This window comes from Schistocerca cancellata, chromosome 11 (assembly GCF_023864275.1).
Source record: "Schistocerca cancellata isolate TAMUIC-IGC-003103 chromosome 11, iqSchCanc2.1, whole genome shotgun sequence".
NCBI classification, from domain to species: domain Eukaryota; kingdom Metazoa; phylum Arthropoda; class Insecta; order Orthoptera; family Acrididae; genus Schistocerca; species Schistocerca cancellata.
In genome coordinates this window covers 104,194,102-104,220,473 of record NC_064636.1, presented here as the reverse complement: position 1 = coordinate 104,220,473, position 26,372 = coordinate 104,194,102, and the positions used below count along the sequence as shown (strand labels likewise).

At 41.0% G+C, this 26,372-nt stretch overlaps 1 protein-coding gene across 1 annotated transcript in view; it reads right to left on the bottom strand.

Moving 5' to 3' along the window:
* Positions 1-26,372, bottom strand: part of LOC126108285 (uncharacterized) — a 235,549-nt gene that overhangs the window by 19,123 nt on the left and 190,054 nt on the right. Inside the window, exons 16-17 of the mRNA XM_049913509.1 lie at positions 19,623-19,843; positions 10,361-10,625 (exon numbers count right to left, since the gene is read on the bottom strand). Coding sequence (XP_049769466.1) covers positions 10,361-10,625; positions 19,623-19,843 — 486 coding nt within the window. The remainder of the gene's footprint in view (positions 1-10,360; positions 10,626-19,622; positions 19,844-26,372) is intronic.

The window sequence follows — 26,372 nt, the reverse complement described above, 5'->3', positions numbered from 1 at the left end:
CACTGACCTAGTTAGCCATCCTGTCATGCAAGCCCTTGCCGAGCAAGAGGCGAAGATGGTCTATATTACAATCCTGCATGATACATATGAAACCTACTGTAACATTACGAGTCAAGATAGCTGTAACGGAAATTGAATAGCGGAAAGTTATCATTGAAAACGCACGCCGCGCGATTTGTGACGATTTGTTTGGTCATAATAGTAGTAACATGCTTTTGAATACAATTAAAATATAACAGCGATACCTGTTTAGTGTTATTGGAAACAATATGTAGTAAATTAATGAGTAAGGTAGCCGATCCTATAAGAAGAGGTGAAATTGGGCATATTAAGGTGTTTTGCTTTATGTCGACTAAGCCGAGGATACGGCGTCTTTTTTTTCGTTTACTCTTAGGAAAAAAAAAAACAAATAAGTAACGAAGTGCTAATTGTGCATTGTGAAAAATATAGGGGCGAATTTTAAATAGCTACAGTGTATAATCAGACTAACAAATGGACATTCAGTTATGCGAAATAGCGGACAGCGAAGTGTGGTCATTAAATTGAGTACACCTACAGGGCGGTCATTTCCGGGATAAGTCTATTCGCATCTCACGAGGGACGCGGTATTGAGACCGGTTTTTTTTTCATTATATCACGGAGAGCGGCCTTCAATTTATAAAAAGGAGAAAAGCTGTATCATTATCATTGACTGTTGGTGTTAAGCAACCAAAACTGTTCATCAAAGGGTTTCGGTGAATGAGTGGTGAATGCGAAATGAAACTGTGAACAAAGTTATGTTAAATACAGCAGAAGAGACAAGACAGTTTGGTCGTATCTGTTATTATTCCATAAACCGTAACATTTCTTCTCGTTGTACGAAGCCTTTATAGACGATCGTTATGACAATTTGCTTTGAAGGGATCTTGTTACGAGTTAAGTTTTGGGGACCTGGTCAACAGGGGATAGTTTGTAGCTCTTAGCTACTGCAGCTATTCTGGAATCAGGTGCTACCGTGACCGTTGTGTGTTGTCAATGGCTTAAGGTCATCATATCTCATGCTCTAAGATCGACGCGCCTTTCCTCTTGGTATAACGGTGTCTCACGGTAACAACGACAACGCCGACGGCGAAGGAAGATACGGTAGAAGTGGCGCCACAACGTGGGGCTCGATCGAGGAGGATTGCTGCATCGAGTCGAGTGTCATCCGGATTCACGAACCCTAGAGTTGGAAAATATTGTAGCAGCCAGGGAGTCTGTCCAATGAAAGAGGTATTCTTCAATAATCGCTAAAAGTGAGCGATACTACCAGGTATGATTAAAATAACTGTATAATTATAAAAAAAAAAGAAGTTGAGACTTGTGATTTCGGTAGATAAATATATATAAGTACATAGTGAAAATAATGTATGTCTTGGTAGTGAATAATCATGTCAAAACGAACGAAAAGAATACATGATAATGTGCAGTTGAGTAGAGTAATGAGTAGAGAGAGAGAGGAAAGTGAAGAGGATATGGATGATGCATCCCATGAGCTCAATCTGGGACAGGAGACATGTACAGATAATAATACAGTTATTGATTTAGAGCCGTTAGGAGATTCAAATACAATGATAAGTAAGGTAAGCAGTGTGGGAGAACATAAAGATCTTGAGGTTTCAGAAGTAGATCAGCAAGTTGATCCTCAAAATGGAAATATTAATCAAAAAATGTTTGATATGCTGGTATCAATAAATACTCAAATGGGTGTAATGAATGGAAGACTTGGTTCACTAGAAAAAGATAATAAGCAATTAAAAGAGGACAATCAAAAGTTAAACGAAAAATTTGAGGCCAAATTTGGTTCATTAGAAGTTAAAATGGATTCTTTGGAAAGCAAACTGAACACCTTTGATTATAAACTGGAAAATACTAAGAAACAATTAAAGGCAGACTGGGAGACTCAATTAAATGCGAAATTTGGAGAACTAGATGTAGAGTTTTCTAACACCTTAGAAAGGCAATATAATAATTTAATGGGAAAACTTCAAGACGTAGAAAAGAAATATGAGGTAGTTTTGAAGAGTTATGATGGCCTGTCCAATAGGATGGTTAAGTGTGAAAGCAGCTGTTTCAATGCTAGCGCACAGATAGAAGAGCTTTCAAAACAAATAGTCGAGTTTGAGTCCGATGCTCGTAAGGGGATTGACAAGTATTTAGTAGATCAAACTAAAAGACTTGACGAAAATCTATCTGAATGGATAGAAATAAAAGGAAATGAAATTGTAGACAAGGTTAAGACTACTATTGGATCCCAGCCAAATGAAAATATCAATGAGCACCTAAGTAGAAATGATGAATTAATTAAGCTCTTCACTAGCGAAATTCAGAAAATAAAAGAGAAAATAGTTGATGAGTTACCTAAATGGCAAAAGGAAACCAATCATAAATTGGCGGAGTTAGAACGAAAGTCATCACAAAATTTGTTGACAGAGGACGAACGTTCGGAGAATAGGTCGAAAAACAACCGAACATGTGAAAATACGAAGTACAATTGTGGTGAATATTTGCATTGGGAAGTTGATGATTCGGTTGGTAAAGATGATGATTCTTTTGGTCAGCGAGGATATTTGTCTTCTTTAAAGGTGGAGAACAGCATTTTTAAAAGTAGACAATTCCCAACATTCTCCACTGAAAAGAACAACCTGCATCCAAAAATCTTTATCAATAATTTCAAAAGAATATTTCCACGTAGCTGTTCAGAACACAACCGACTTCAATTTATAGTATCCAAAATTACCGGAGAAGCCGCATTATGGGCCGCCGAAGTAAGTGAAAGTTGCCATACTTGCGCTGAGTTTGAACAACTTTTTTTGGCTAAATACTGGTCGTCGAGTAAACAAGAGAAATTAAGAAAAGAGGTTTACCAACTTGAGTATTTTAACAGTAAAAGGAGTACTTTAAGGCAATATTTTGAAAAGTACATAAATAAGACACGTTATTGGAGTGATCCAATTTCTCACAAGGAAGTGATCAGAATTTTGAAGGGAAGGTTGCCCATAAATATACGTGAATAGTTAATAAATGTTCCTGATCACAATGTAGAACAGTTCTTGTCGGTGATTGACTCTATAGATATGATTATGGAAGACGCAAGACAAATGAGTAGTAATCAAATGTCGACTCACACTCATAGTAATACGAATAATTATAATAATCATAATAATTTAACGTATGATAATAATAATACCGAAAACCAGGTCAAACCCGCATCACAGGAGTGTGGACAATCTTCATCCTATGGTTGCAATAAAAACAATGATTATAATAATTATAGAAGAGATACTTACTGTGCTAGAGGTAAACCTCGATATGGTGACGCGAATGTGCATAGTAGTGATAGTAATAAGAGTAACAGGTACCCAAGTGATGATCCCAATTGTATTCGACCTTGGGAAGATAATTCGAAGCATAATGTTCATCGGCAGGATGGAACAAATGCCTCGAGTCCTCATCCAGCACAAGGAGTTATACCAATGGGCGAAGGAGCCTCCAATGTGCGATGGGGTGAATACCATAACTCGGATCACACTGTACGGATTGTGGAAGTTCATGAACCCCCACCGATGACTCAACGAGATAGATTAAACTAATACCAGTCACCAAATGCCTTCCTAGGATGACTGGAAAGGAGAAGGAAGGCAGGCATCAATTTGAACTGAGAGTATTAAGGTACAATAATGATCAGGATATAAGGAATGAATTAATTGAAGAAAAACCTGAAGTTTCTAATAAATGTGGACAAATTTTACAGGCAATAATTCCAACAAGTATAAATAATGTTGATGTTGAAATATTAATTGATACTGGAGCAACTATTAGTGTCATGACGCTGGACTGTTTAAAACAGATAAGCCGAGGGGTAAAAATACCCACTTTTCCTATCACAGGATGTACCGTGTCTGGCGCGTTCAGCGCAAAAATGCAAAAAGTTGTGAAACAGGTACATGTCGACGTTACAATACGGGGGGCTCAAATAGAAAGTACAATCCTGGTTGTTCCTAAAATGACAGTACCATGTATCTGGGGTTTGGATTTTTTATGTGAGACCGGTGCAATCATTAATTTAGAGAAAGGTGAATGTATATTTAATTCCAATGGTAATGTTTTGACAGCCACCCTGAGAAAGGGCCGAGTAATTCCGAATCAGTTGTGTATGAATCTAATGGTAAAATATGTCAGTATTGATGATGAAAATGTGTATGATGTATGCCTTATTGAATGTTCTGAAGAAATGATTGATAAAATGTCATTGCAGGAAAAGGTGTTAGAATCAGAATATTTATCTGTTATCCAAAGGGACGAACTGTACTACTTGCTGGAAGCATATCAGTCGATTTTTAGTAAACGTCCGGGTATAATAAAAGACTTTGAATTCCATATAAAGACGTATGCACATAAACCCTTTTGTCGTACTTCCTATTCTATCCCATGGACAAAGAAAGAAGTAGTCAGAAAGGAAATCAATAAAATGTTAGAATGGGGTATTATTGAGCCCTCAGATTCCGAATATTGTAACCCTCTTGTGGCGGTAATTAAACCCAATGGTGACATCAGATTGGTGTTGGATGCCAGAGAGATCAATAAGATCATTATACCTGTACAAATGCGACCGGAGAACCTAGAAGAGTTAGTACAAAAGTTTTATGGTGCCCGCTTCTTAACTTCTTTGGATATGCGTAGTTCATAACCGTCATGCCATTTGGGTTGAAAATAAGCGGTGGTGTTTTCATATCGGCATTAGATACCGTACTGGGCAGAGACCTTTTGAATGAAGTTACGTTATATGTGGATGATTTGCTAATTGCTTCTGAAACTTGGGAGGAACATTTGGACTTATTAAGAAGAGTTTTTGTGAAATTTTTGGAATACGGAGTTACTGTAAATTTGAGCAAATCCAAGTTTGCTCATAACCAATTGAAATTTCTTGGACATATAATCACTTCTGAAGGGATAAAACCAAATCCTAAAAAGATGGATGCAATTAACAGAGGTGCTTATCCAAAAAATAGGACGGAATTAAAGTCATTTATTGGCTTAGTTTCATTTTTTCGACGATTTTTACCCAATCAGTTAGGAAGCCAAGACTGTTTGTTATGGCTGTTAAGAAAAAATGTCATGTGGGAGTGGAACTCCGAATGCACGCAAGGTTTTGATAACATCCGCAATGCTTTGACTAATGTTCCACTGTTACATCATCCGAGACTTGATCAAGATTTTTATATTGCTGCGGATGCTTCTGAAACAGGATTGGGTGCCACTCTTTTCCAGATGGACAATCCAGAAGATATCAGTACCATCAAAATAATTGGGTTTGCCAGCAGAACACTCTCTAGCTGTGAACGCGCATATTGTACTACTGAATTGGAAGTACTGGCCGTGGTCTGGTCCCTTAGAAAGTTTCGCTATTTTGTCTATGGAAAGAAGATCATTGTATTCTGTGACCACAAAGCTTTATCTTTTATTTTAACAGGAAGGATGTTCCATTCACGTTTAACCCGGTGGGCCTTGCTACTGCAAGAATATGATATTACGCTCAAATACATCAGAGAGAAAGACAACATCATAGCCGATGCTCTTTCAAGACTACCGAAAAGAAAGAATGACGACGAGTGTGAAGAACGGACTATTGACTTTAAAGTTATGAATTTATCAAGGCAATATTGTGAGAGGCAGATTTCACAGCATGTCGAAGTCTTCCACAACTGCAAGAAGATGATAAGTCGTGGAAAGCCATTAGGCATGCTGTTGAAAGCAAAACGCTAAGTCACTCTCAAGAACAGTATCAATTAAAATCCGGAATATTGTATCGAAAGAAGGATGAAGAAGATGTTTGGAAAGTTTGTGTTCCAAATAAATATTTAGAATCACTAGTATGGTACACTCACTTGAATTGGGGTCATTTTGGTGCCCCTAAATGTACAGCCAAAATAGCACAATACTGCTATCATCCAAATTTGGGACGTATAGCTACAAATATTCTTAAGAAGTGCAAAATATGTCAGAAGGCGAAACCCATAAACTATTGTCGGAAGATAGAATTACATCCTATCATCCCATAACAACCATTAATGTTGGTGTCATGTGATGTCTGTGGACCATGTCCCATGACACGTGGACGGTTCAAATATGTATTGGCTTTCTATGATCTCTTTTCAAAATATGTGAAATTATATCCTTTGAAAAATCTCCACGTTCGACCCATGTTATGCAAATTTAACAACAACTATATAACTGAGCTTGGCAAACCTATAATGGTCTTGACAGACAACGCTGCTTATTATACAAGCAAAGTATGGAGAGACACTATGAAAGAACAAGGAATCCAGCACATTTACATCTCAAGATTTTACCCTTGTGGAAATCCGGTTGAGAGAATCTTCCGAGAGTTGAACTGATTTTTACGAACGTACATACCCAAACAACATTATAAATGGATCGATTGGATTTATGAATTTGAGAAAGTGTATAATGACTTATCACACTTATCGACTGGTTATTCACCTAACCAAATAGTATTTGGTGAAAGTATTGTGCCAGAATGGATGAAGAAATTACCTGCGATAGAACAAAAGATTACCAAGAAAGAAGATATGGTGAAGAAGGTCTACGAAAACCTGAAGCATCAAGCACAATTGAGAAAAACCCGTTTTGATAAAAATGTGAAGAAAGTAGTCACATATGATGTAGGGGAAGAAATTTTATTGAGAAATCACCCAAAAGCATCAACCAGGAAAAGACTGAATAAGAAATGGCAATATTTATATACAGGTCCATACAAAATAATGAAAATACCTCATGAAGGGAGCTACCTCCTGGCAGATTGTGATACTGATGTAATTAAAGGCTTGTTCCCTCACATAGACCTGAAGAAGTATTATCAATAATGAGCAAAATATAGATTCAAGAAACACTGAATGATACCAAGACTACACTCAGTGGACTAAATAAAAGCACCAGTGGATAAATACGTACTTATACTAACTTACAAAGAAAATTAAAGAATGTACCGACGATTTCCATGAGATACCTTCTTGGTATCAGCAACAATGTCGACGCTGAAATATGATTTATCCTCTCACCGAATAGCGAGGATGGATGATTTAAAAGTGGAATTAAGAGGAACAGAAAAGGACCAAATCCTCTCTGGTTAAACAAGTGGCCTAATAAGGGTTTTGGCCTAGGATGCCAATCGTCGAACCCGGCTGTGATCCCTGCCTTGCACAGTCGGTTGAAGAACTGAGGGCTTCATCCAAGAAAAAAAATGTGGTGTGAATATGAAGTGATTAGTGTGAAGTGTTTCTAACACAACCTATAAACAAATGTGGAATTTAGTTAAGTGCATTTTGTCTAGGCCCATTAACTCAACTTAAATATTGTAGAATGTATGTACTGACTTGTTGAGTGAATCTGAGAGTGAGTGTATTCGCCGAAACAAATACCCTCTCCTGTCACTGTTCAAAAAAAAAAAAGCCTGTTCTGTCTGGAACCCTCTTCAAGACATCACAGTCTGGGGGGCCGTGTAACATTACGAGTCAAGATAGCTGTAACGGAAATTGAATAGCGGAAAGTTATCATTAAAAACGCACGCCGCGCGATTTGTGACGATTTGTTTGGTCATAATAGTAGTAACATGCTTTTGAATACAATTAAAATATAACAGCAATACCTGTTTAGTGTTATTGGAAACAATATGTAGTAAATACAATGAGTAAGGTAGCCGATCCTATAAGAAGAGGTGAAATTGGGCATATTAAGGTGTTTTGCTTTATGTCGACTAAGCCGATGATACGGCGTCTTTTTTTTCGTTTACTCTTAGAAAAAAAAAAAAACAAATAAGTAACGAAGTGCTAATTGTGCGTTGTGAAAAATATAGGGGCGAATTTTAAATAGCTACAGTGTATAATCAGACTAACAAATGGACATTCAGTTATGCGTAATAGCAGACAGCGAAGTGTGGTCATTAAATTGAGTACACCTACAGGGCGGTCAATTCCGGGATAAGTCTATTCGCATCTCACGAGGGATGCGGTATTGAGACCGGTTTTTTTTTCATTATATCACGGAGAGCGGGCTTCAATTTATAAAAAGGAGAAAAGCTGTATCATTATCATTGACTGTTGGTGTTAAGCAACCAAAACTGTTCATCAAACGGTTTCGGTGAATGAGTGGTGAATGCGAAATGAAACTGTGAACGAAGTTATGTTAAATACAGCAGAAGAGACAAGACAGTTTGGTCGTATCTGTTATTATTCCATAAACCGTAACATTTCTTCTCGTTGTACGAAGCCTTTATAGACGATCGTTATGACAATTTGCTTTGAAGGGATCTTGTTACGAGTTAAGTTTTGGGGACCTGGTCAACAGGGGATAGTTTGTAGCTCTTAGCTACTGCAGCTATTCTGGAATCAGGTGCTACCGTGACCGTTGTGTGTTGTCAATGGCTTAAGGTCATCATATCTCATGCTCTAAGATCGACGCGCCTTTCCTCTTGGTATAACGGTATCTCACGGTAACAACGACAACGCCGATGGCGAAGGAAGATACGGTAGACTACGTAGCCTTTGTTACTGCCAAGGAATGAACTGTTACAGTTTCTAATTCAGAAAGGAGTGAAACGGGGTGATCTCATCTTTTAAGCTGTTGTCTGCTGAAGGGCAATGTCAAAATTGAACTGAGAAGAAAAACGAATTAGAATCAACAGGATGGGACTTAAAAATCTGAGATTTCCAAATGACATTCTACCATTGGCAAATGATTTTCAAAAACAGCAGATATTGGTATCAGATCTATAAGACAAAAAGTTTCGTCTAATAAATGAAGCAAGATAGGAAATGTACAATCCAAAAACACACTACTGGATGCTGTCAGAAAATACATATATCTCAGACAGCTCGCAACTACAGTGGAAAACCTGAGATCGGAAATCTTTCGATGCATCGAGCTGGGCTGGCGAGCATTCATAGATATTCAACTATCTTCAGGTCAAATATGGCAGTAAAACATAAAAAGAATGTTTTTTTAATTAAAAATGAAACTTCTCCAGCTGTGTTTAAGATTTTATGTTTATTTGGCTACTAGTTTCGATGTTGTGTCAACGCCCTCTTCCGGCCCGTACACTTTGATGATATCAATTGTGTGTGGCTGAGTACTAGAAGTCTGCAGTGAGACCAATATGTGCTCCATGTGGATCCATGTGGAGCCGTATTGGCCTCACTGTGGACTTCTAGTACTCAGCCACACACAATTGATATCATCAAAGTGTACGGGTCTGAAGATGGCGTTGATGCAACGTCAAAAGTAGTAGCCAAATAAAAATAAAATCTTAAATACATCTGGAGGAGTTTCATTTTTAATAAAAATTATACCAACTGATGTCCCACCATCATCCAATCTAAAGATGGATGTACGAAGACAAAAAGAATCGAGTGTTATCAGTGTCTCCTTCCTCCCTCCTCCCATTTTGACTTACGGCTGTGAGACAGACACAGACACTTAACGAATACATGACATGGAAACTTAGAACTGCATAGCAAAGCACTGAGAGGTCTATGCAGGGTTCTACAGGAAAAGAGAGAAAAAGGCCAAAAGATATCAGATCGATTACTGACGTCGACGAATGCCGGAGAGACTCTAGCCTCTGTGAAATGTCACTGGGCCAGCCAGGTTGCTGGAAGAAATCATGAGCAATGGACAGAGGGAATGCTGGAAAGGAACCCACAAGACAGTGAGAAACTGACAGATAACAAGGAAGACCCAGAGACTGACATGACGAAGAGCTGAGGGAGATCATTGGAGTCAACTGGCTGAATATCAGCCGAGATCATTCTCAAGGAAGAAGAGTTGCAGATGTACTTGATGTGTGGCAACACCATTAAATGAAAGAAATGAGTTGTGGAGGTGGTGGTGAAGACGATGACGATGATGATGATGATGTCGATGATGATGATGAGGATGGTGATGTCAATGACGATGATGATGGTGATGCGATGATGATGATGATGATGATGATGTCGATGATGATGATGTCAATGATGATAATGTCAATGATGATGATGATGATGTCGATGATGTAGACGATGATGATAATGATGATGTCGATCATGATGATGATGATATCGATCATGATGATGATGATGTCAATCATGATGATGATGATGATGTCGATCATGATGATGATGATGTCGATGATGCTGATGCTGATGATGATGATGATGATGCTACCCCTCGCAGTGTTACCATTATAATAGAAGTGTAGTTGCAGATAACTTCAGCCTCAAAACAAGCTCCAGGCAGTGCCTGTCAGAAGACAATACCCCACCGCCTACCCCTGCTCACTCACCCCGGACGCAGCCTGGACCAGCGCCTGCAGCCACTCCGAGGCCTCGTACTCGTCGGCGGCCGCCATCTGCAGCACGCGCCTGTCGCGGCCCTCCACCACCGCACCGGAGCAGTCCCCGTCGGCCGCGGTGCACAGCTCGAAGGAGTGGGGGCGCGCGTGGGCGACGGCGATGCGGTGCGCCCCCAGGCAGTGCCCGCCCCCCAGCAGGAGGGCGCTCAGAGGCAGGCGCTGTGCCTGGTCCGCAAACTGGTACAGCACGCCCGCCCTGCGCAGCACGTGGCAAACCGGCTCAGCCGCACAGTCTAATCCAGAGGCTTTCGAATGTAACTGTCTAACACAGCTTATAATATACTACTCAATCTGAAGGTTTAATGGAGAATCTTGAAACCCGGTTTCTTTCTTTTTTTTTTTCTTTTCTCTTTTTTACCCTGTAACTTGGATTTCCCATTGACATATAATTGTGTGTTGACAACTGACACTTTTGGTTGGTGATTTAAAGATGATATTAACTACTAGCTTCAATATACAGTATTGATGTAGCACAATAATATTTATTTAATAGTTCATTACAAACTGGCTTTTGGCTTATCAGGCCTCTGTGGGACAACTTAATATAAAAAGGTAGTCCACACAGCTTCAGTGATAATTTGTAACTGTATGAAGATCCTCGTACGAAGGTATGTAACAATCTATGACTGTGTCAAAACGTAACACGAACAAATAAATCTTGTATTACAGTATATTCAAATATTAAAACTACATAAATGTATAAGCGCAAAATGTTATACAAGTGAGTGCTATGTCATATGAATAAACTGGTGAATGTGTTGAACAAACTGAAAAAGTGTGTGTGTAATTGGGGGGGGGGGGGGGGGGGGGGTAAGGGAGAAAGAAGTCTATGGAATTTTGTTGTGGAACAGCTACAACAAGCTTATTATCTAATGGCGAGAGGACAGCCTGTACCATCACCCACTTGTACACATTATTGGCTTATACATTCATATAGTTTTAACATCTGAAAATTCTGTAATATAAGATTTAATTGTTCAGTCTCTCTTTAGATATTACATTATGCTCATGTTTCGTAGCGTTACAGTTATAAAATGTCACACACTGTTGTAATACAACCTTTTACAGCTATCAATTCTCGCTGAAGTTGTGTGTACTATCTGTTTAGTATTAAGTTATCTGAATATGGCCTAAGAAGTCGAAAGCCAGTTTGTAATTAAATATTATTGTGGAATATGGATATTGTGTATTCAAGTTATTAATGTGTCTGTATTCCTCCAAAACCTGGCAGATTATTCAATATATATTAATGATTAAGTTCCATTTTATAGTTTATCATCATAATCAGTAAAATTAGTAATGTTCACTAAAAGTATAGATATAATATCGAAGGCACAATTAATTTTATATCCAAATCAATGTTAAAGCACTGAAACTCTTTGGATGCCCAATATTAATTGTTTCTTTTTTCCTTTTTCTTCTTCACGCAGAGCTGAAGTCAATGCAAGAAAGTAAAAATACTTTGCGACAGTACCTGCAGAAGAGAGGTTAACCTTTATTGGCCCATCTGCACACCAGTTTGACAAACCTATAGATAGGATACAATGAATTTGACAAACAGATTTCACTGTTTACAGGAACCTTTACAAACGCGACCGGTTGATGTGCCATGACAGGAGAGCTGACTGCAGAAGGAAAGGGTCGAAACCCAAATTCTGGTCTGCCAGCAAGCTTCAACTAAACTCCCTTTTCAGTGTACAAGATATCAAAGCAGCATGGACTGTTACAAGTGTTACTGGCAATACTGATGCCTTTCCCACTTGAACAGTGTTACATAAATATTTATAATGTCCCACTTCAATGTATTTACGTTAGAATGATTTCCAAATATTCGCACAGCTTTGTTTGTTTCCTGTTTCACATGCAGTTCATCAGATTGTGACAGTGAAACACAGTACTCTTCTGTGCACGTGGCAATTTGCAGCACAGGTTGCCGCAACATTTTAACAGACAGACAGTGCTCGCAAGAAAACGGGATCGGTGTTGTCGAGAGCCTCATCATACTCTACTACATTAATTGAAAAATAATTTAAATCAAAATCTTTTCAATTGAGCCTTTAAATGATGTAACAAAATGTTTAGTATCCTTTACGAATTAGTCAATGGGAGATGTCATAGGTTTCACATAGATAATATTTGTACTGTGCTGAGTCTAACAGGAATTTAACTGTGTATCAGACAATAAACATCGATCTGAGAAGATTTATTAGAGAAAAAATATATGGCAACTATGTGCATTTTAGAATGAGATTTTCACTGTGCAGCAGAGTGTGCGCTGATATGAAACTTCCTGGCAGATTAAAACTGTGTGCCGGACCGAGACTCGAACTCGGGACCTTTACCTTTCGCAGGGCAAGTGCTCTACTAACTGAGCTACCCAAGCACGACTCACGCCCCGTCCTCACAGCTTTACTTCTGCCAGTACCTCGTCTCCTACCTTCCAAACTTTACAGAAGCTCTCCTGTGAACCCTGCAGAACTAGCACTCCTGAAAGAAAGGATATTGCGGAGACATGGCTTAGCCACAGCCTGGGGGATGTTTCCAGAATGAGATTTTCACTCTGCCTGCGAAAGGCAAAGGTCCTGAGTTCGAGTCTCGGTCCGGCACACAGTTTTAATCTGCCAGGAAGTTTCATATCAGCGCACACTCCACTGCAGAGTGAAAATCTCATTCTGGAAACATCCCCCAGGCTGTGGCTAAGCCATGTCTCCGCAATATCCTTTCTTTCAGGAGTGCTAGTTCTTCAGGGTTCGCAGGAGAGCTTCTGTAAAGTTTGGAAGGTAGGAGACGAGGTACTGGCAGAAGTAAAGCTGTGAGTACCGGGCGTGAGTCGTGCTTGGTAGAGCACTTGCCCCCAATAGGCAAAGGTCTCGAGTTCGAGTCTCGGTCTGGCACACAGTCTTAATCTGCCAGGAAGTTTCATATGTGCATTTTATTTCCAGATCCCTGCATCAGAAATCAGTGGAATGTTGTTTAAACAAACATGTTAAATACTAGTGACCTCCCCGGCTTTGAATGGTTAGCTGGACCACTTGTCTACCATAGCTGTAATAAATTACACACACAAAACTTCCTCACGAATCAGACTATTGATTACGGAAACAAAATCCCCACAGTAGTTCCTGAGATTAGCCTGAGGATACAGGCAGACAAACACATTGGGAATTTATATATAGAAGATGGTATATATAGATTCAGATAATAATACTCTTTATCATACAATGGTGAAATGCAAGTCTTTCAATTGGACACCACTGTGGTGACTTGCATGTCCCTAATGTATCCCCATTATCCGATAAGGGAGAGGAAAAGCAAACTTAGCGATTAATGTGGAATTTAAACCACATGTAATTTCTGGGAAACCTTCACATAATCGAGAGGTGAGCGCTAAGTTGGAAGGCAGCTCGAGAAATCGGGTTCGATCCTGCGATCTGCTGGTTTCCAGACGCGTGCTTTACCACCAAACTGACAGGCCCGACACAGTTTCCGGTCGAGCTTTGCTGCTCTCTGGAGTCCCAGTGGCGGTTTACTTTACTGCTTTTCCTGCAAGAAACGTCCTCCTCTGTAGCAGATTAGCTCACAAATCCCAACATTTTGGTGAGATGTCAGTCCAGATGGCAATTAAATAAGAAACAGATAATAATAAACATATTACGTACTCAAAATTACTTAGTGGGAATAAATTACACTACTGCTCATTAATTTCAATACATTCTGGTATTTCAGATTCAAAACACAAATCAAACATTGTTTCTCACAAAATATAATTATATTAACCTCCACATATATAACACAATTACAATCATTATATTTTACTTTCATCAAAGTATCCTCTGGATTTAAAGACTGCCTCACAAACTCAATCAGTTTTTGTAGGTATCGTGAATCTATATGATTCCACACATCCTTAACAATATTCTAGAGATGTTCCTTGCTGGATATATTAACTTCCTTGATACATCTGTCTACTTCATCCCAGACCATTTCAATGGGATAACAATTGGGGCTTTGGGATGGCCATACCATATCATTCAGTACTTCCTGTTTTTTCTTTGATGCAATGTAGTTTGTAGAGTATGCCAACCAACGTTTTGGGTCATTATCCTGTTGTAAGGTGAATCCTTTCCCTATTAAGCACAATCCACTTTGTATTGCACGATACTGAAGTATGCGGTAGTACTGCTTCTGATCCATACGTCCTTCTACTTTCACAATGTCACCAACTCAATCTCTGGCAAAAGATCCCCCGTGTTTAACTGTAGGTAGAACACACTCCTGGGCTACCCTTTCCCCTACAACAACAAATATTGTACTTCTGGTTCTAGAAATCTTGAAGTTCAATTCATCAGTGAACAGCACCTTCATCCACTCTTATTATGTCCAATTACGATGTTTCCTAGCCCATTCAGGTCTCTTCTGTTTATCTGTGGGCCTTATAAGGGATTTTCTTGGAGTGACACAGCCGGCTTCAGTCAGTCTCTTTTTTGCTGTTGAAACAGATATTGTTGTCATGTTCATTTCTACCAATTCTGCACGAATTTGAAGTGCTGTTTTGAATCTATTTCTCTTACTTGTAATTCTGATATATTTATCATTATTTGTTTTATGAGGTCATCCTGGTCGTGGTATGTCCTTGTTGCTACCTGTTGTTTTCTGGCAGTTGGTTTGGGTTGGTTTGGGTTGGGTTGTTTTGGGGGAAGAGACCAAACAGTGAGGTCATCAGTCTCATCGGATTAGGGAAGGATGGGGAAGGAAGTCGGCTGTGCCCTTTCAAAGGAACCATCCCGGCATTGGCCTGGAGAGATTTAGGGAAATCACGGAAAACCTAAATCAGCATGGCGGGACGTGGGATTGAACCGTCGTCCTCCCGAATGCGAGTCCAGTGTGCTAACCACTGCGCCACCTCGCTCGGTTTTCTGGCAGTGAAGAGTGTATTGCACTCCCACTACAGACACATTACACTGTTTCGCAATTTGGAGAATAGATAAACCTGCACGGATAAGTGTTACAATTGCAACACGTTTTTCTATGGGTATCTCCACTCGTGGAGCCATACTAGCAATGTGCACACTTCAATGTCACGATGTGCAGAAACCACATGTTACGTATCGTAGCAATACTTGCCGTTCTCTGCGGACATCACACCACTACAGGGAACAACACAGATGCGCCAAATGCAGCATCCGTCAGCAAATGGGTAAACAAACATATCAAATAGATACATAACATTTATGTACACAACACTATTTGTTGGATACTATGGATACTATTGTATCTTGATGACTACAAACAAAAATAATGACATATGCACAACTGTTGCACTATTCTTTGCTTCCTCGATCATACCCACTGTATTAGACCTTACCTACAGAGAACTAGATGGCATTTACAGGGTGTATTGAAATTAATGAGCAGTAGTGTATACACTCAAACATTCATTGTGAATCAGTCTATAAAATAGTGAAAACTGTACCAAATTACTTAGAGTAATTCCTGAGATTACTCAAACACAGACAGGAAGTGCTGCGGGAACTTTTAATATGCGCACATGTTGACTGAAAATAAACTGACGACAAAAAAAATCATAAGAAAACCGGGAAAGAATTGTGCGACATCTGAAAGGATGCAAATCAAGTTAGCTTTAAATACACACTGTAGTGGTCATAAGAATTAGTTACCTCCGAGATTGGACGTGGTGAGTTGATGTCAGCCAAAAATGCCTTAAGGTGACAAAGATGTCATTATCATTATTGCAGGAGAGCTTCTGTTAATTTTGGAAGGTAGGAAACGAGGTACTGGCAAAAGTAAAGCTGTGAGAACGGGGCGTGAGTCGTGCTTGGGTAGCTCAGTCGGTAGAGCACTTGCCCGCGAGAGGCAAAGGTCCAGAGTTCGAGTCTCGGTCCGGCACACAGTTTTAATCTGCCAGGAAGTTTCATATCAGCACACACTCTGCTGTAGAGTGAAAATATCATTCTAGAAACATCCCCCAGGCTGTGGCTAAGCCATGTCTCCGCAATATCCTTTCTTTCAGGAGTGTCAGTTCTGCAAGGTTCGCAGGAGAGCTTCTGTTAAGTTTGGAAGGTAGGAGACGAGGTACTGGCAGAAGTAAAGCTGTGAGGACGGGGCGTGAGTCGTGCTTGGGTAGCTCAGTTGGTAGAGCACTTGCCCGCGAGAGGCAAAGGTCCCGAGTTCGAGTCTCAGTCCGGCACAGTTTTAATCTGTCAGGAAGTTTCATATCAGCGCACACTCCGCTGTAGAGTGAAAATATCATTCTAGAAACATTTCACCGAGTTTGAACAAGGTCATGTACTAGGGCTATGAGAAGCTGGATGTTCCTTTTGTGATGCTGCAGAATGACCTGACACAAATGTAGCCACTGTACACGACTGCCAGCAGCGGTGGTCACGGCAAGGTACGGTCACGAGAAGATGGGGATCCAGGCAGCTACGTGGCATTACCGAGGAGGAAGGCTGTCACATTTGCTGTGGGGCTCTGGTGTATTGCACTGTATCTGCAGCAAAGATTTGAGCAGCAATTGGCACCACAGTGACAAATTGAACTATTACAGATCGGGTGCTTCAGGGTCAGCTCCCGACACATCGCAGTGTGCAATCCGCTGACCCCAAACTACAGCCACTTGTAACTTCGGTGGTGCCTAGCGATAGCTCATTGGACCGCAGGGTGGAGGTCTGTGGTGCTCTCTGATGAAATCTGGTTCTGTCTCTGTGCCAGTTGTGGCCGTGTGTCGGTTAGGAGGAGGGCAGTTGAGGGCCAGCAATGACACCAGACCTACACCTAAAGATACGATCTGGGGTGCGACTTCATAACATAGCAGGAGCATCTGTGATTATCTCGTACACTCTGACAAAAAATTTGTTCGTCAATCTGGCGATTTGATCTGTCGTGCTGCCATCCGTGAACAGCATTCCACAGGTGTTTTCCAACTGGATAACACTCGCCCACATACTACTGTCGTACAGTACAGAGTGTCGACACGTCGCCTCGGTCTACTCGATCACCGAGTCTGTCTCAGATGAAACACACACGGGACATTATCGGATGACAACTTCAGTGTCATCTACAAACAACATTAGGAGTCCCTGTATCCACTGACCAAGTACAACAAGCATTGAACTCCATCCCACAAGCTGCCATCCTGCACCTATGTGATACAACGCATGCACGTTTGCATGCTCACATTCGACATTCTGGTGATTACACCTGTTATTAATGTACCTGCACTTCATATTTGCAGTCTCTTAACTTGTGCTTGTATTAACCTGTGATCTTGTAATGTTAATCACTTAAATATGGTTCCTAGACAAATGCATTCCAAAAATATCATTACTCTACTTTTTTCCCTTCTTTTTAGTGATGTGACATTTCTCCCAGCACTGCACTATTCTCACATACTGCCAAATGTAGAGTATGTTATCAATAACAACAGTCATCTCTGACTAAAAAATTTTGGAGGACGGTTCTAAAATTGCAATTAATTAACTCAGTTCTTTACTCAAAATTGTCAAGTGAACCTGAACATTTTTTACTAGAAGGATACGTCACATCCAAAGAAAGCATACAAACACATCAAAAAAAACTTCCGCTTCATCTTTGTTATGAGAGCACCGGAACCTGTACAGAAAATTGGAAGAAAGATCAACATAAACATCAGTTCCACCCTTTTTATTGCTCATGAGAACCACACATTTTATCTTGTACCACCATACAGCGAGACCTTCAGAGGTGGTGGTCCAGATTGCTGTACACACCGGTATCTCTAATACCCAGTAGCACATCCTCTTGCACTGATGCATGGCTGTATTTGTTGTGGAATACTATCCACATATTCATCAAGGCACTGTTGTCCAGATTGTCCCACTCCTCAATGGTGATTCAACGTAGATCCCTCAGAGTGTTTGGTGGGTCACGCTGTCCATTAACAGACATGTTCAATCTATCCCAGGCAGGTTTCATAGAGTTCATGTCTGGAGAACACGCTGGCCACTCTAGTCGAGCAATGCCGTTATTCTGAAGGAAGTCATTCACAAGATGTGCACGATGGGGCACGAATTTTCATCCATGAAGACAAACACCTTGCCAATATGCTGCTGATACGGTTCCACTGTCGGTCACAGGATGGTACTCACGTATCGCAGAGGAGTTACGGAGCCTTCCATGACCACCAGCAGTGTATGTCGGCTCCACATAATGCCACCCCAAAACACCAGGGAACCTCCACCTTGCTGCACTCGCTGGACAGTGTGTCTAAGGCATTCAGTCTGACCTGGTTGCCTCCAGACTCATCTCCGGCGATCGTCTGGTTGAAGGCATATGCCACACTCATCGGTGCAGAGAATGTGATGCCAATCCTGAGTGAGCGATTAGGCATGTTGTTGTGCCTATCCGTACCGCGCTGCGTGGTGTTGTGGTTGGAAAGATGGACCTCGCCATGGACGTCAGGAGTGAAGTTGCGCATCGTGCACCCTATAGCACAGTTTGAGTCATAACATGATGTCCCGTGGTTGCATGAAAAGCATTATTCAACAAGGCGGTATTGCTGTCAGGGTTCCTCCAAGCCATAATCCACAGGTAGCAGTCATCCACTGCAATAGTAGCCCTCGGGCGGCCTGAGTGAGGCATGGCATCGACAGTTCCTGTCTCTCTGTATCTCCTACATGTCTGAACAACATAGCTTGGGTTCACTCTGAGACACCTGGACACTTCCCTTGTTGAGAGCCCTTCCTGGCACAAAGTAACAATGTGGATGTGATTGAACTGCGATGTTGACCATCTAGGCATGGTTGAACTACAGACAATACGAGCTGTGTACCTCCTTCCTGGCGGACTGACTGGATCGATCGGCTGTCGGACCGCTTCCGTCTAACAGGCGGTGCTCGTGCAGGGTTGTTTACATCTTTGGGTGGGTTCAGTGACATCTCTGAACAGTCAAAGGGACTGTGTCTGTGATACAATATTCACAAGTCAATGTCTATCTTCAGGACTTCTAGGACTTTTTTTATGTGTGTATTTTTATGAATGTAAAAACCTAATAAAATTACTACATAATAGTTCCAGACATGCGGAACTTCATCAAGGTATCTAGGTACCTGATGGCTATAAATGCACACGAGCCCCAATAAGCATCACCAGCAGCTTTGAGAGAAACACTGTAGGACCAGTAGACGGGACTCACTTGAGTATGAAGAAGGCAGGGCGCCACGGCTCGTCCTCGGAGGCGCGCGCCATCAGGTATCCCTGTCGCTGAGGCCCCAGTGGGGTCGACGGCGGGCTCAGCTGCTCGTCCTGGACACGCACCAGCGCGTAGTGCACCATCTCCTCCACCTGCGGCACACACACTGACTCTGACAGCTGTACGAGCAAGGGAAATGCTGCCGTGTGGCCCTTAAAGTTATTCTATTGGCAAATAATTAGCAAAGCATTACAGCTTCATTTGCAATGCAACTACAATCACTTAAATAACAACTCAAGTTATTACATCTAAGACAGGAAAAGTTAAAATGGACACACCTGTCATACAACATCAGATTACATCGTATTCCGTGGATCCTGCAGAATGCGGTCTGACAGGTGTGTAAGGAAAACAATCTACGAGGAGCATTCGACAAGTAATGTGGCAAATTCTTGGTCTGAAAGTGGTTTAGTCAGGACCCCTATACACCATAATATTCCTCATTCTTTTCACTAAAAAACACTATTCTCCAACATAATCTCTGTCCAATGTGACAGCCTTACACCACATAACTGGGAGGGTCTGTATGTTCACACGGTACCATTGCGCTGGTCAAAGTCGGAGCAGACATCTTCCTGCATCGATAGCCTCTCTACCGCCCGTGTGCCATTTCTCGCAGAGTGTGTCCTTTGTCGGGCCAAACAGATGGAAGTTGGAAGGTACACGATCTGGGTTGTAGGGGTGACGAGGAAAACTGTCCGATGAAGTTTTGTGGTGCGCACACTCGTGTGAGACCTCGTGTTGTCGTGGAGGAGAAGTAGTTCATTCGCAATTTCACGGTGACAAACACGCTGAAGTTGATTTCTCAGTTTCCTGACGGTAGCACAATACACTTCCGAGTGAATCGTTGCATTGTGAGGGGGTGACATCAAACAGAATAACCCCTTCAGAAGCCGAGATGGCTGTCGCCACAACTTTATTATCTGAGGATGTGGCTTTCTTTGTTTTCTTCAGAGAGAAGGTTTTGGGGCAGCACACTTTAGATTGCTGTTTTGTTTCTGGTTCAAAATAATGAATCAATGTTTAGATGTCTGTGACAATATTCAATAGAAAATTGTCACGATCAGCCCCATAATGTGCAAGCAACACTGCACAGAAGGTCCTCTGTTGCTCTTTATGATCTTCTGTTAGGCAATCAGCTCACCTGATATTGTCTTTTCATTCCAACTTTCCAGGAGTCACAGCTGTGTGTGGCCAGCTGGTACATGGGGGATCGGATAGGCTTGCACGACCTCATTGCAATGGTGACAGAATCCTCGTCCAACCACTCACTGTTCCTTTGTTCGCAGTCAGGTCTCTGTAGAAATTCTGGAAGCATGTATGAATCTCCGTAATGCTCTGGTTTTACACCAAATGAAATTCAATGACACCTCTCCGCTTGGAATGCACTCCTGTTACAGACATCATTTTGAAGACTATGTATAGTGCAGCTACTTGTTGGAAATTCATGAAACTATAGGGGCTGAACTGGGAATATCCCACAACAAACTCTGTGGTTATTCAGCTGAAACTGTCATAGGAAAAAAAGTTGCATTGGCTTAGTTATTGAACTCCACTTGTATCCCCGAGAAGTTGAACAGTCACTACAGCATTCCGACAACTCTTTACACACACTTCATGACAATGTCAAAAAATAGTGCCGTGTATCTCTGTTACTTTGAAGTGTAGTGCATAATTCAGCACAGGTTACTTAGCCTGCCATTTCTGATGTGTAACTTACTTTTTGAGGTCCGCTGATACTAAAGGCAACTGTCTCACAGTCGGTATGCGTGTGACAGCATACACTACCTAATACATTCTGAAATACTGCCGCCCCCCCCCCCCCACCCAAAAAAAAGATTTTTCTGGGGCTCATCCTCAAGTTCTATTGGTGACAGGAAGGCAGGGTCAAAAGTCCTCAGGTGAGAGACCATATGTATGTCTGACAGAAGGACTGTCTTACTGTAACTATCCTACAACACAGGGTCAAATTTTGAATATTACTCATGTCCTCTAGCTTAGGCACATGAAGCAAATCAGTTGGTTTGTTTTGCATTAGATGTGGTCCACAGTTCCCCTTAAGGAGCTCACGGAGGCACCATTTAGTTCATGGGTAGTTCCTGAGGAAACCTGGTAAACGTGCTTTTGAGTATCAAAACTGAGCTGCGGATTCCACGATAACTTTACACAACAAATAGCTGAAATTTTTATTATATATTCCTCAGATCCCAATCAGAAACTTTGAAAGTTTTAATGATACCTTTATTCATCTCTGAGATGCAGAGGTTCAAAATTACCTTACATGTACATATAAAATATGTGTGTAAATTCCAATGTGAGACAAAATCTAAATAATAAATAACTGCACCAAATTGCTAAAATTTTAATGAGATAATATATATCTCTAAATATTTTTTTTCAAAAATCTTTATCTGTTATCAAGAACACCTCAAAGACCTGGTTTTTGGATACCAAGACCAAGCCTTGGATTCCAAGACAGCTATCTGCAGCAAGTGGCTGTAATTTTTACAATATATTGCCAGGACACCAATATCTAACAATGTTGAAAATTTTCTTGATATCTTTGTCAGTTTCTGAGATAAAAAGTTTCAGAGTTACCCTGCTTGCACATGTAGAATTTACATGTAAAAAAAAAAAAGTGTGAATGAAAATGTTGTTTATAAAGTGATGCAGCATGGAGAAATATGTTGTAAAGTGTCTCCATTCTCATCGGAATGGTTCTGAACATCCCATGGTGTAGTACTGAAACACAGGAAATTTTTTTTTGTGCATGTAAAATTCAGTCTGAGGTGTAGAATTAGTTTTGCATTCTTTCAATTTCATACAAGTAAAAGCTATCAAAATTTTACTGACTCACAAAGCTGTTTTCATATAAGCAACATGTCCTGCTGTACCAGTGGAAAGACAGGAACTGGCAGAAAATGTTCCTATTGCAGCACGAAAAAGGCAAATATGCTCCTCTCTATTACAAGACTGACTGAACAGTGGGGTACCAACTGCCTCATTCTACCTTCTTCCTCACCTACACTATGTGATTAAAAGTATCCAGACACCCTCAAAACCATATTTTCCATACTAGGTGCATTGCGCTGCCACCTACTGCCAGGTACTCCATATCAGCAGCCTCATTAGTCATTAGACATTGTGAGACAGCACAATGGTGGACTCCGCAGAACTCGCAGACTTCGAATGTGGTCAGGTGATTGGGTGTCACTTGTGTCAAATGTCTGTATGCGAAATTTCCACTCTCATAAATATCCTAGATCCACTGTTTGTGATGTGATGGTGAAGTCAAAATGTGAAGGGACACGTACAGCACAAAAGCATACAGTTGACCTTGTCTGTTGAAATGAAATGAAATGTCGTGTGACGATGGCCTCCCGTCGGGTAGACTGCTCGCCTGGTGCAAGTCTTTCGATTTGACGCCACTTCGGCGACTTGCGTGTCGATGGGGATGAAATGATGATGATTAGGACAACACAACACCAATGTCCCTGAGCGGAGAAAAATCTCCGACCCAGCCGGGAATCGAACCCAGGCCCTTAGGATTGACAGTCCGTCGCACTGACCACTCAGCTACCGGGGGCGGACACCTCGTCTGTCGACTGACAGAGACCACCGACAGTTGAAGTGGGTCGTAATGTGTAATGGACACACATCTGTCCAGACCATCATACAGGAATTCCATACTGCATCAGGATCCACTGCAAGTACGATGACAATTGGGCAGGTGATGAGAAAATTTGGATTTCATGATTGAGCGGCTGTTCATAAGCCACACATCATGCCAGTAAATGCCAAATGACACCTCACTCGATGGAAGGAGCATAAACATTGGATGATTGGACAGTGGAAAAATGTTGTGTGGAGTGACAAATCATGGTACACAATGTGGCGATCCAATGGTAGGGTATGGATACAGCAAATGCCCAGTGAACATCATCTGCCAGTGTGTGTAGTGCCAACAGTAAAATTTGGAGGCGGTGGTGTTATGGTGTGGTCGTGTCTTTCATGGAAAGGGCTTACACCCCTTGTTGTTTTGTATGGCACTATCACAGCACAAGCCTACATTGATGTTGTAAGCACCTTCTCGCTTCCCACTGTTGAAGGGCAGTTCGGGGATTGCGATTGCATCTTTCAACACGATCGAGCACCTGTTCATAACGCACGACCTGTGACAGAGTGGTTACACGACAATAACATCCCTATACTAGACTGGCCTGCACAGAGCCCTGATCTGAATCCTATAGAACACCTTTGGGATGTTTTGGAATGCTGACTTCATGCCAGGCATCACCAACCGACATCAATACCTCTCCTTAGTGCAGCACTCTGTGAAGAATGGGCTGCCAGTCTCCAAGCAACCTTCCAGCAAGTGACTGAACGTATGCCTGCGAGAGTGGAAGCTGTCATCAAGGTGAAGTCTGCTTGTGTCTGTATATGTGTGTGTGTGTGTGTGTGTGTGTGTGTGTGTGTGTGTGTGTGTGTGTGTGTACCTGTCCTTTTTTCCTCCGAAGGTAAGTCTTTCTGCTCCCGGGATTGGAATGACTCCTTACCCTCTCCCTTAAAACCCACATCCTTTCATCTTTCCCTCTCCTTCCCTCTTTCCTGATGCAGCAACCGGGGGTTGCGAAAGCTCGAAATTTTGTGTGTGTGTTTGTGTGTTTTTTATTGTGCCTATCTACAAGCGCTTTCCCATTTGGTAAGTCATGGTGTATATATATATATATATATATATATATATAATGGACAGACATCTATCCAGACCATCATACAGGAATTCCATACTGCATCAGGATCCACTGCAAGTACTATGACAATTGGGCAGGACCATCATACAGGACAACAGGAAAACAAAGATGATGTGACTTACCAAATGAAAGTGCTGGCAGGTCGACAGACACACAAACGAACACAAAAGGAGTCATTCCAATCCCGGGAGCGAAGAGACTTACCTTAGGGGGAAAAAAAGGACAGGTATACACTCGCGCACACACACACATATCCATCAGCACATGCATCTGTTTCGCCAACTGAAATGAGCTCATCTTGTATTACTTTTAAGATGCAGAGACCTCAAATAATTCTGTGCGACATGGCTGAGGAAGTGAGACCACAATTTTTTACCACAAAGGTTTGTGTGTACTCCTTTCGAGGTGGAAAAAACTGTGGAAAAAGGAGATGATGATATTGGAAAGTGACAAATTGTGAACAATGTAGCTGTATCCAATGCATATGAAATTAAAAAAAAAATAGGAGATATCAACAATGTAGGACAGATTGCTACTTTCCGTAAACAAGACACATCAAGTTGCAGACAGCACAATTAAAAGACACTCAGATACAGCTTTCGGCCACAGCCTTCATCAGTAAAACACACACACACACACACACACACACACACACACACACACACACAAAAGCAAGCACACCTCATGCACACGTCTGCCAACTCCAGAATCTCGGGCCGCCAACTCTGGCATCTCGCCCAGGATGATGGAGCTGGATGTCGTGTGTGTGAGCTGTTCTTGTTTGTTTGTTTGTGTGTGTGTGTGTGTGTGTGTGTGTGTGTGTGTGTGTGTGTGTGTGTGTGTGTTTTACTGACAAAGGGTGTGGCCGAAAGCTGTATCTGAGTATCTTTTAATTGTGCCTATTTGCAACTTGACGTGTCTTCTTTACAGTAGGTAGCAATCCGTCTTTTCCTAAATTTTTGATATTCCTACCTGGAGTTTCCAATGTTTGAAAATAGCAGATATTACTTTCTGACTGACCCTCATATGTTCCATTAAAAAGTTTTATTGTGGTTAATTGAGAGTTTGGGATGAGCACACCTGTACATTATATTTAGAAGAATTGTAAACGCAGCAAAAGAATGGCCCACAAAATTCATTAAGAAACACACAAATAATCCACAGGCAATACTGTCACCTTTAAAATCTCAACTTGGTCTCACAGATGGGGGTCCACAAACCTCCAAAATTAACTTAGGTGACAGATCCATAGTAAATTCTTGAAAAAATATGAGAATGTTGCGATTATTTTTTTTCTTTTTTTTTTAATGTTTCAAAATCAGATGCTGATGTAAGTGTCTACCTATAAAAACATTCATCCCTCCAATTTTGATCAGGATAATGGTGCATTTCTAACTAAATTCGAAAGAACTGCAGCTATGGATGGAAAATAAGTAGCATTATCTTAAAAAATAAAACTTCTGCTAGATGGGATGAAATACCCAACAGAGAAAATAAAACAATTTCGAGTATAATATCATGAAGCCTATCCATAATAATTAATCAGGCAATTGAAGAAGAATGATATCTCAGACAATCTAAAGTACATAGTGGTTAACACACATTATAGAATTGCAGTTCAGAGGAAGATATAGGGAACTATCAACTAGTACGCCTTCCCTACACCCTTTTCAAAAGTGTTTGGAAAAAATGTTGCAGCTCCTGTACAAAAATTTCATGGAAAAAACATATATCATGCCATTAAATAAGTTTAGCTTCCAGAAGGCAAAAGTATGAAAAATATAATCAACCAATTTATTCAGAAAATTTGTATACCTTTGGACATGTCAAATCCCAAAATGTCAAAGGAGATTTCTGTAGCCCTACAAAGGTTTACACCTGTGTGAACAATCCCCTACTGCTGCATAAATCAGAGTGTTACGGAATCGAGGGCAGTACTTCG